This window comes from Plasmodium gaboni, chromosome 6 (genome assembly GCF_001602025.1).
Source record: "Plasmodium gaboni strain SY75 chromosome 6, whole genome shotgun sequence".
Taxonomy (NCBI): domain Eukaryota; phylum Apicomplexa; class Aconoidasida; order Haemosporida; family Plasmodiidae; genus Plasmodium; species Plasmodium gaboni.
Window position 1 is genome coordinate 555,219 of NC_031486.1, and position 10,753 is coordinate 565,971.

The 10,753-nt window shown below is 17.1% G+C and overlaps 3 protein-coding genes across 3 annotated transcripts; 2 read left to right on the forward strand and 1 right to left on the reverse strand.

Moving 5' to 3' along the window:
- Window positions 1-321: 321 nt before the first annotated feature.
- Window positions 322-5,073, reverse strand: PGSY75_0615900 (hypothetical protein; the record flags this gene model as incomplete). Its single annotated transcript, XM_018784742.1, has 1 exon — window positions 322-5,073. One exon carries the CDS (start codon window positions 5,071-5,073, stop codon window positions 322-324), a length of 4,752 nt encoding a protein of 1,583 aa, XP_018642796.1.
- Window positions 5,074-7,097: 2,024 nt separating this feature from the next.
- On the forward strand, window positions 7,098-8,675 carry PGSY75_0616000 (pyridoxal kinase; the record flags this gene model as incomplete). The annotated part of the gene is made up of 3 exons (XM_018784743.1): window positions 7,098-8,333; window positions 8,461-8,506; window positions 8,602-8,675. The coding sequence occupies 3 exons, from the start codon at window positions 7,098-7,100 to the stop codon at window positions 8,673-8,675; spliced, it is 1,356 nt and encodes a 451-aa protein (XP_018642797.1).
- Window positions 8,676-9,166: 491 nt separating this feature from the next.
- PGSY75_0616100 (hypothetical protein) lies at window positions 9,167-9,883 on the forward strand (the record flags this gene model as incomplete). Its single annotated transcript, XM_018784744.1, has 2 exons — window positions 9,167-9,364; window positions 9,638-9,883. 2 exons carry the CDS (start codon window positions 9,167-9,169, stop codon window positions 9,881-9,883), a joined length of 444 nt encoding a protein of 147 aa, XP_018642798.1.
- Between the last annotated feature and the right edge of the window lie 870 nt (window positions 9,884-10,753).

Genomic DNA, 10,753 nt, shown 5'->3' on the forward strand with positions numbered 1-10,753 from the left:
AATAAAAAAAAAAAAAAAAAAAAATTATTTTTAATATAAATATTTTTTATTTTTTTTTTTAATTTTTTTTTTTTTTTAAAAAAAAATAAAAAAAAAAATTTTTTTTTTTAAAAAAAAAAAAAAAAAAAAAAAAAAAAAAAAAAAAAAAAAAAAAAAAAAAAAAAAAAAAAAAAAAAAAAAAAAAAAAAAAATAATAAAATTCACATATTATATATATTTATTTATATATATATATATTTAAAATGAAAATATATCATTTTGCTTACATATATATATATATACAATTACATAATATATATGATATATATATATATAATGTTATTAAAATTGTGGGAATAAAAATATGCAGAAACAAGAACTATCATCATAATTACCCATGCGAATTGTTGTTCTTACTATATCTCTAGATAACTCAAAACATTCTTTAGATGTAATAAGAAAATTATGATTATGAATCATATAATTAAGATAATGATTTGTTGTATTTATATATTTAATATAATTATTATAAAGATAATATATTTTTTGAATTTTTGTATATATGGTTTTATGTTTTTTTATAATATTTAATATTATATAAGGATTTATATATTCAAAAACACCATCTGAAGCTATTAATAATAAGTGAAAAAAGTTTTTTTTATTCGATTTATATATATAATTTTTATTTAAATTTGTAGGTTTGAAATGAATATAAGGTAGAAGTTGTTCATCTGGATATAAATGAAATTTTTTTTTTTTTTTTTTTTTATTATTATCATTTGATTGTTCATCCATATTGTAATTATTATTATAATGTGTTTCTTTATAAACTTTTATAACATTTGAATGTGTATTCATATTTGTTATATTATTTTTATATTTTATATCATAAAAATTATCATTAATATTGTTATTTTTTTTTTTATTATCTATTAAATAAGAGTTAACAAAATGAATAGTATTATTATCATCCTTATTATAATCCAGATTTATATATTTTTTTTCTTCTATGATATGATGATTTCTTATATTTAAGTTTTTATTTTTATTTTTTGTTTTTTTTAAAAGAATCAAATCATTAATGTCTTTAAACTTACCATAGCTATTTAATATATAATTCTTTCTACATTCATTACATTTTTTATATTTATAAAGATAATGAATATTATTATAAAAATTAATATTATTCATATTGTATTTATATATATTAGAATAATTAGATAATATATTCTTATATATCATATATCTTTTTTTTATATCATAATCACCTATAACTCTTGATGGATGTAAACATCCATTTAATCTATTATAATGAATTATATTATTAGGGATGTTGCCTATATTTATTTGTGTCTCTTCTTTTTCTTTTAAAATCAAGTTATTTATTTCATAAATAGTCTCTTTTAAATTTTCACAAATATTATTACTATCATGAATATCACAATGATATGTTCTATCTATATTTTTAAATATATTCTCATCACATTTATTTAAATATATATTATTATTATTATTATTATTATATGTATGGTCTTCTCCAACATTTGTCTTCTTCCTATTATCAGCATTCTTATTATGATTATTTTCATTAACATAATGTTTCATATACATTTTATATATTCTTAAATATTCAAAATAATTATTACAATTGTGTTCACTATTCAGTTCGTTATATGAAATAGATTTTGAATTTATTTTATATGATTCGTAATTTAATTCGTTTCTTGTTTCACCACCACATATGTTGTTATCACCACATATTTTTTTATCACCACATATTTTTTTATCACCACATATTTTTTTATCACCACATATTTTTTTATCACCACATATTTTCCCCCCTTGTGCATTTATTATATCCCCTTCCACATTTAATCGTGACATTATTCCCTTGTTCTTTTTTTTGTTCTTTTCTTTTTTCTTTTCTTTTTTCTTTTCTTTTTTCTTTTTTTTACATTCATAATCATATATATCCAAATTAAATGTCATAAGACTACATTTACTATCCCCCGTATTACTGACATATATATAATTTTTATTTATAAGAACATTAATTATGCATGAGCCGTTAGATTTTTTTAAATTATTCTGCAAACATATTTTATAATATAATAAATCTAGAAAAGGATGTATTAACTTCAAAGACATGTAAATATTAAAAAAAGTGTGTATAAGAAGATAATAAAATATTTTATGGATATTTTTTATTATAAATGAAGATGTATGACAAGAACTATGTCCATCGCATATGGTGAATAAATGTATATCATAATGATCATATAAATTATGTATGTTATTTGTTTTTTTGTTATGTTTAAAAAACATTTCTTTATTATGTGATATACTATATGGAATATATTTATTATCCATACAAATAATATCCTTATTTATATTATAATTATTCATATAATAAAACTCCTTGTGCATATCATAAATATCTACACCGTTCGATTCATCTCTTATTATATTACAAGATTTACTCCTATGATATCTGTTTACTCTTTTTATTAAAAGACTTATTTTTAATTTCTTTTCTAAACGTTTCCGCACTTGATTCTTTGTATAGACTTCCAGGTCAGAGTAATAATATGAAGCATTAGACATAACACTATGATTTAATGTATCACATATATTAATGTTATCAAAAGAATTTTCTATAATTTTTTTTTTTTCTTTTTTTTTATTCTTAGTGATATCCTTTTTTATCTCCTTTCTTGCCTTACGACAAGATTGTATATATAAACAATTAATAATATAATCCTTTAGATTTTTCTTATTTTTCTTATTTTTCTTATTTTTCTTATTTTTCTTATTTTTATTTTTATAACAAGATAATAACAATGAACGTAATATATTATTTGATCTACTCAAAAGAATTGGAGACATTAAAATATTATTTCTTTTAAATATATTTAATATATCTTCATTCACCAAATTATCATATTTAGACAAATGTCTACAAGTTCTACATTTAATAAAATAATTTTTTAAAGATATCATGTTTGACTTTTCTTGTTTCTTAAAATAATGTTCTTCTAGGATAAAATCTTCATTATTAATATGTTTGTCTTTATGTATATCATTTGGATATATATATATATATATTTTTTTATTTTTATTTTTATTTTTATTTTTTTTGAATTTTAAAAATTGAAACTCATCTGAGCTAGTAGTAGAGTTATTTTTATCATTTAATAAATCCAAAAGGTTCTCATCATATATATTATATTTATTATTTATGAAATATTTTTCATGTTCTTTTTTTTTTTTATTTAAATAAGTTTTCTTATTAAATAAATACTTTAAATAATTAACATGGAAAGATTTTTTTTTATTTATATATTCTTTTTTTTTACAATTTTTACAAATAAATATATATTTATGTTTACGTCTTATATTACTATCATAAGTATAATAAAAATTATTTTCATTGTTATACATTAAATTTTTTAATTTCTTTTCTTTATAATTTAAAATATCTGTTGTGTTATTAGAACTATTAATTTGATTAGAAATTATTTGTTTCTTACTAGATCCTTTTTTAATATTATATGTATTATTATATAATATATTTTTATCATCATCATTATTATTATTATTTATATAATTTATGTTTTTTTTTTTTTTTTTTTTTTTTTTTTCATCCAAATCATCACAGAAATAATTATATATTATGTCATAAGGATATGTCTTATTATTGTTTTCCTTTTTGTTTTTTTTTAAAGAAAGAAAATAAAAAGGGTTACATAGTTTTACATACACCTTAGATAATTTCATATAATCATTATGATAATATGTATCACATTTCAATAAATCTTTTTTTTTATTTTCCATTTGTGTCTTATCAAATACATTCATGAGTTCGTCAAAAAAACAATAGTTTCTTTTCTTTATATTTGTATAAAATTTTTTTATTTCTTGAAATATTTTAAAACTACTAAATAAGGTATGAGAACTACAATCTTCATTCATATGATATTTCCCTTTTTTACTATAAAATCCGTATGTAAAAATATATGAATTTTTTAATTTTCTATTTTTCTTTTCATTTGTATTTAATTTATTAGGATATATATTTTTTATATTTTCATCTCTTTTTTTTTTTTTTTTTTTTTTCATATATTCATTTATATTGATATATGTATGATCATTCATATCATTTTTATTTGTATCTACATTATTTTTTATTTTGTTTAATTTTATTGAGCAGTAGCAATCATAACATAATTTTTTTTCAATTATATATTCATAATTAGAAATATATTTAATATTATTTATTAATATATTAAGCAAGGGACATTTAAAAGTTTCTATGTTCTTATAATCATTATGATCATGTCTTTTTTTATTCTCATAAGTTATTATATCTTTATATGAATCACATTCTTTATATTTTAAATGATCATTTTCTTTATCGACATACCCATTATATATTTTAGTCTTCTTGTTGTAATAATAAATATTATCATCATGCTTTGTATTGTTTTTACATTCTAAGGAAATATTATTTTTATTATTTATAATGAAAAATTTTTTCAAAATAAAATAATTGAACTTCTTTATCTTTTTCTTTTTTTTTATTTTCTTAATTTTATAATATTTCTTTCTTTTTTGACGCGCAAGAATAATAAAATTGTTATATTTTAGAAGATTATAATTACGATTCTTCTTTAAAATATAAGTTGCATTTTTTTCTTCTTCTTCTAGTTCTTCTACAAAAGATAAATTATTATTTATATTGTTTGAAGGTACAGAATTTTTTTTTTTTTTTAAATATATATCTTCTGATATATATTCATAAGGAATGATAAAAAAATTATATTTTTTAATTTTATTTATTTTGTTGACCGAATAAAAAACAATATCTTCATTTTTATAGCCCTTTATTATTTTAATTATTCTATATGGATATTTCTCTTTTCTTTTCTTTTTATTCTTCTCTTCAAATTGGATGTGTGTGTTTGTTACTTCAGATTGTTTTTGTGGTATAGCAATATTAGTTATATCATTTTTTTTTATAAAAATATCATAGCATTGATCGTATTGGTTGTATAAATATTTCTCTTTCTTGGAACGAGCTTTATTATTCATATCTCATGAGCACAAAAATGTAAATGAACAAATAAATAAATAAATAAATATACATATACATATATATATATATATATCCATATATATATTAAATATACATTACTGTTTATCCTTTTGTCTCTATTTATTTATTTTTTTATTTTTTTTCAAGGAATATATAGGAAAGACAATATTTTCATCTTAACTTTTGTCACACTCTTATGTGTTATAACATTTAATGGTCATGATATTCCTTTTCTCTCAATTTATTATTTTTTTTTATTTTTATTTTTTTTTTTTATTTTTCTGGTAATATTACATACAATAAATATGTAGAAGATAAAATAATAAAAGGAATAAATAACTTGAAGATAAAGTTATATCTATGTTATTATATTTGATATGTTTATATATACATAAAATTAAAAAAAATTAGGTTCTTATTACATGTAAGGGTTAATTTATATATTATATATAATATATTATTTCTTTTTAAAATGTTTGATGTATGTAATATCTAAATAAAGTGTACTTACCATATTAATTATATAATATATATCTTAAACGTGAAAAAAAAAATAAGAACACATATATATATATATATATATATTTTACTTTTTAAGATGTTATATTTATATAAAGAAGTATGATAACATACACAAAAGATTGATCCATACAAAATATATTAATCCTATGGCAAAATGTAGGATATTATAAAATTTAAAGGAAAATAAAAAAATAAAAAATAAAAAAAATAAAAAAAATAAAAAAAATAAAAAAAATAAAAAAAATAAAAGAAAATAAAATAAAAGAAAAGAAAATGATAGCACATATATAAATATTTGTGTATATATATATATATATATATTTTTTTTTTTTTTTTTTTTTATTTATTATGCCATAAAAATTATATATGTGCTCATGATCATATTTCACCCTGATAATTAATTAAACCCTCACAAAAATATTATATATATATATATATATATATATATATATATATATATACATATATGTATATATAATATACAGTTGCTTCACATTAATTTATATTTTAACACCTTTTGAATGAAAGTATTTTTTTTTTTTTTTTTTTTTTTCAATATATTTATAATGATTGATTTTTTTAATTTAAGCATGTTTTATTTAATACTTTTCTCATTCATAAAAAATAATATGTTAATATGCCATATATATATATATATATATATATATATATATATATTTTATTTTATACATTCTTTATAATTGTTATATTTCCAGTATCATTTTATTCATTATAACTATAATTTTTATATTTCCAATATCATTTTATTTATTATAATATATATATATATATATATATATATATATATATATATATTTTTATTTATTTATTTTTTTTTTTATATACAACAACAATTTCTATATAATACTTTTGAAGCTATAATAAATTATAAACTATATCTTATGTAAAAAAAGGAAAAGGAATTATCCATAATTATATATTCTTATATATCATTAAAATTTTTTTTACATTTATCTTTTTATAATGTCGTAGGGCTAAGAAATAATCACATATATATATTATATATATATATAAGGCATATTTTCCTAAATATTTTATATAATATAATATTTATATCTATAAAAATATAATCTTTTCATATTAGTAATGTTTTCACGCTATTTATTTATAAAATAAAAATATATATATATATATATATATATATATATATATATATATATATGTATTTATTTATTTATTTATTTATTTACTTGAGAAATATATTTTTTTTCCTATGGAAAATAAATTAAAAAAAAAAAAAAAAAAAAAAAAAATTCATGATTATTTAAGAACAATTTGTAAAAAGGGGGAAATAATAAAAATATAGAAATTTTTTTTTTTTTTTTTTTTAGTTTCCATTACATATATTATATATATATTTTATATTTTGTGTCTCCATATTTGCAATATTATATCATATGATATAATATCATATTATATCACATTATTTTTTATTTTATTTTATTTTATTTTATTTTATTTCTCTTTATATTTTATCATGAAGAAAGAAAATATAATATCTATACAATCACAAGTATTTGATGGATTTTGTGGGAATAATATAGCAGCATTTGTTTTTAGAAGAAGAGGACATATTCCTAAAATTTTAAACACAGTACAATATTATTCAAAATTTAAACATAGTGGTGTTGAATTAAATAGCCAAGAAGTAGATGTTATATTAAGTGAATATAATAAAGATCAAGAATTTATGAGTGATAGTAATATTTATTTTCTAACAGGTTATATCAAAAATGCGGAGTGTGTTGATATGGTTACCAAGAATATACTTGAATTAAGAAAGAAAAGAAAAATACAAAATGGGAAAAATAATGACAATGGGAAGGAGTATATGAATGGACACATGAATGGTCACATGAATGGTCATATGAATGGTCACATGAATGGTCACATGAATGGTCATATGAATGGTCACATGAATGGTCACATGAATGGTCATATGAATGGTCACATGAATGGTCATATGAATGGTTACATGAATGGTCACATGAATGGCTACACGAATGGCCACATAAATGATCACATGAATGGCCACACGAATGGCCACATGAATGGCCACACGAATGGCCACATAAATGGCCACATGAATGAACCTAATGTGGAGTATCCAAATAGACATATAAATTCAAGTGAACATAAAAGTTCCAATCTAATTATTCCTGAAGGTAAACTAATAAATGAAAAAGATATGCATAAGAACAATATATTGGCAGTTTCTCAAAGAAGAAAAAAAGATGAAGAATTATATTCCATAGAGAACATAATAAATTTAAATTTTCTTTGGGTTTGTGATCCTGTTATGGGTGATAATGGAAGACTTTATGTTGATGAACGTGTTGTAGAATCATATAAAAAAGCGATTCAATATGTTGATATTATTACACCTAATCAATATGAAACTGAATTATTATGTGAAATGAAAATAAATGAAGAAAAAGATGTTATAAAATGTTTAAATGTTTTATTACATAAAGGTGTCAAACTTGTTATCATAACGTCTGTAAATTATAATTTCGATAAAGATCATTTATTTTTATATGTTTCATTTTTTAATAATAAAAATAAAATAGTTTATTTTAAATATAAAATTTTAAAGATTCATTTTAATTGTTTTGGAAGTGGTGACCTTTTTTCTTGTTTGTTATTATCTTTTATAGTAAAGCAAAAAGGAAATATCCTTCACATAATATCCAAGGTTTTGAATATTCTACAAGTAATATTGAAACACTTTATTTGTATCGCATTAGTTCATACATATGTGTCAAGTGTTTATATATTTATTTATTCACTTTATATATTTTGTAATTGTACATGTGTTTTTTTTTTTTTTTTTTTTTTAGAATGTCATAAAAAATAGTCTGACTGGGTTGGAATTAAATATAATAGGTATTAAATAGAAAAAAAAAAAATATATGTCCCTAAAATTTTACATACATACATATATATATATATATATATATTTATTTATATTTTATTTTTAGAAAATCAAGATATAATCGCAAGTGATGGTTTAATTAATGATGTTTTAATTAAAGAAGAGCCTGTATTTTTTTAGTTTATCTCTATTTTTTTTTTTTGTTTTTTTGTGTAATTCAACAATAAAATTAAAATTTATGGTATACATTATAATTAAAGGAATTTACCTGATACTTTTATTTATGTATTATATTATATATATATATAATTTATATGTAATAAATTTCATTGTTTTTATTTTTTTTTTTTTAAATTAAAATGGTCCAATTTTTATGTATATATAAAAATAATATATATTATATATATATATATATATATATATATATATTTTTTTTTTTCAACTTTTAATTATCATACGAATTAAATTTTAACATATATATTACAAAATAATGAAAAAAAAAAAAATTTAATTTTTCCTATAAAAGAAAAAATGAAAACAAAGCTGTAAAAAAAAATATATATATATATATATAAAATAATAATAATAACATATATTGTGTATTATCTTATTTATGACATTTATACAAAAATTTTTTTTTTTTCTTTTTTTTTTTTGAAATCCAGAAAAAAATGTCATATGGATGGTTAACTGAAAGTACTCTTTACAAGAAAAAAGAAGAAATTATAGAATTAAGTAAAGATAAATTATCCAATGAAAATAAACATAATAAGAAAAATGAAAATAGTATTGATAAATTAAACTCTATTGTTGATTCATATCTTCAAAATATCAAACAAAATAAAAAAAATGAAATAGGAAAGAAAAAGGTAAAAAGTTAAAAAATTAAAAAATTAAAAAAGGGTTCATAAAAAAAAAAAGTAAATAAATAAAAATATATATATATATATATTTTATTGCAATGTTTATAATTATATATTATACCAATATTGTTTTATATATTATAATATTTTACTAAATTTATTATATATAAATAAATACAACATCATTGGACCAGATTCTACATTATAATATATATTATATATATATATATATATATATATATATTTATTTATTTATTTATTTATTTCCCACCCTTTTAGCTAAGTTATCATGAAAAATTATACAAAGACAAAAATGAAGGGGTCGACAAACGAATTGAACAAGATAAAAAAAGCCTATCAATTAAAAAACAAATAAATAAAAAAAAAAAAAAGTATGAAGAGCTTAAACAAAAACGGCGTAATGATATCAACTGTCTAGTAAATTTTGAAGCAAAACAACAAGCCGAATGCGAACTAGAAGAGATAAGAAAATTAAAAGAAATGGAAAGGGAAAAAAAGAAATAAACATTCTGTGGGTTTATTATATGTATATATGAATTTGTATATACTATGAACATATTTCTATAAGAGAAACTATCAAATTGAACAGAATACTTAAAAATATACCGTATTTAATAGAGAATATTAAAAAGTAAAAGATTTATGTTTTTTTCTTTTTTTTACAAAAAGGATATATAAAAATTAAAGGATAACAACTTTAGATAAAAAAAAAAAAAAATAATAATGTTTTTATAAAACATCAAATGTATATATATATATATATATATATATAATATATATTTTTTATGTTAATTTTATTTTATACACCTTTCCACTAATATTTTTTTTTTTTTTTTTTTTTTTTTTGTTTCAAACAATTTTGTTTTTATAAATACTTATTATATACACTAATATATATGTTTCATTTATCTCTTTTTTAATTTTAATTTTTTTTTTTTTTTTTTCCTCATCATACACTCTTTTTAATATAAGTTAAAAAGACAAATTGGAAAAGCTTAAATATTATTTTTAATAACATTTCACTTTAGTTAAATATTTATTTTTTCTTTTTCTATTCGTTCAAATGGGTTACTATATATATTATATGTATTTGCCCTTGAACATATTTGAAGAAATAATATAAAAATATATGATGAATAAAATACATATTTCTAATATATATGGAAAAATATTCTTATAAAATATTATGCACATATGTTCAGGTAAAAATATGAAAAAAAAAAAAAAAAAAAAAAAAAAAAAAATTTTTTTTTATAATAATTTATATTTATTTTAAAAAATAAATATTTTTTTTTTTTTTTTTTTTTTTTTTTTTTTTTTTTTTTTATATTATTATTTTTTATTTTATTTTGTTTTTTTAAATTTTATTATTTT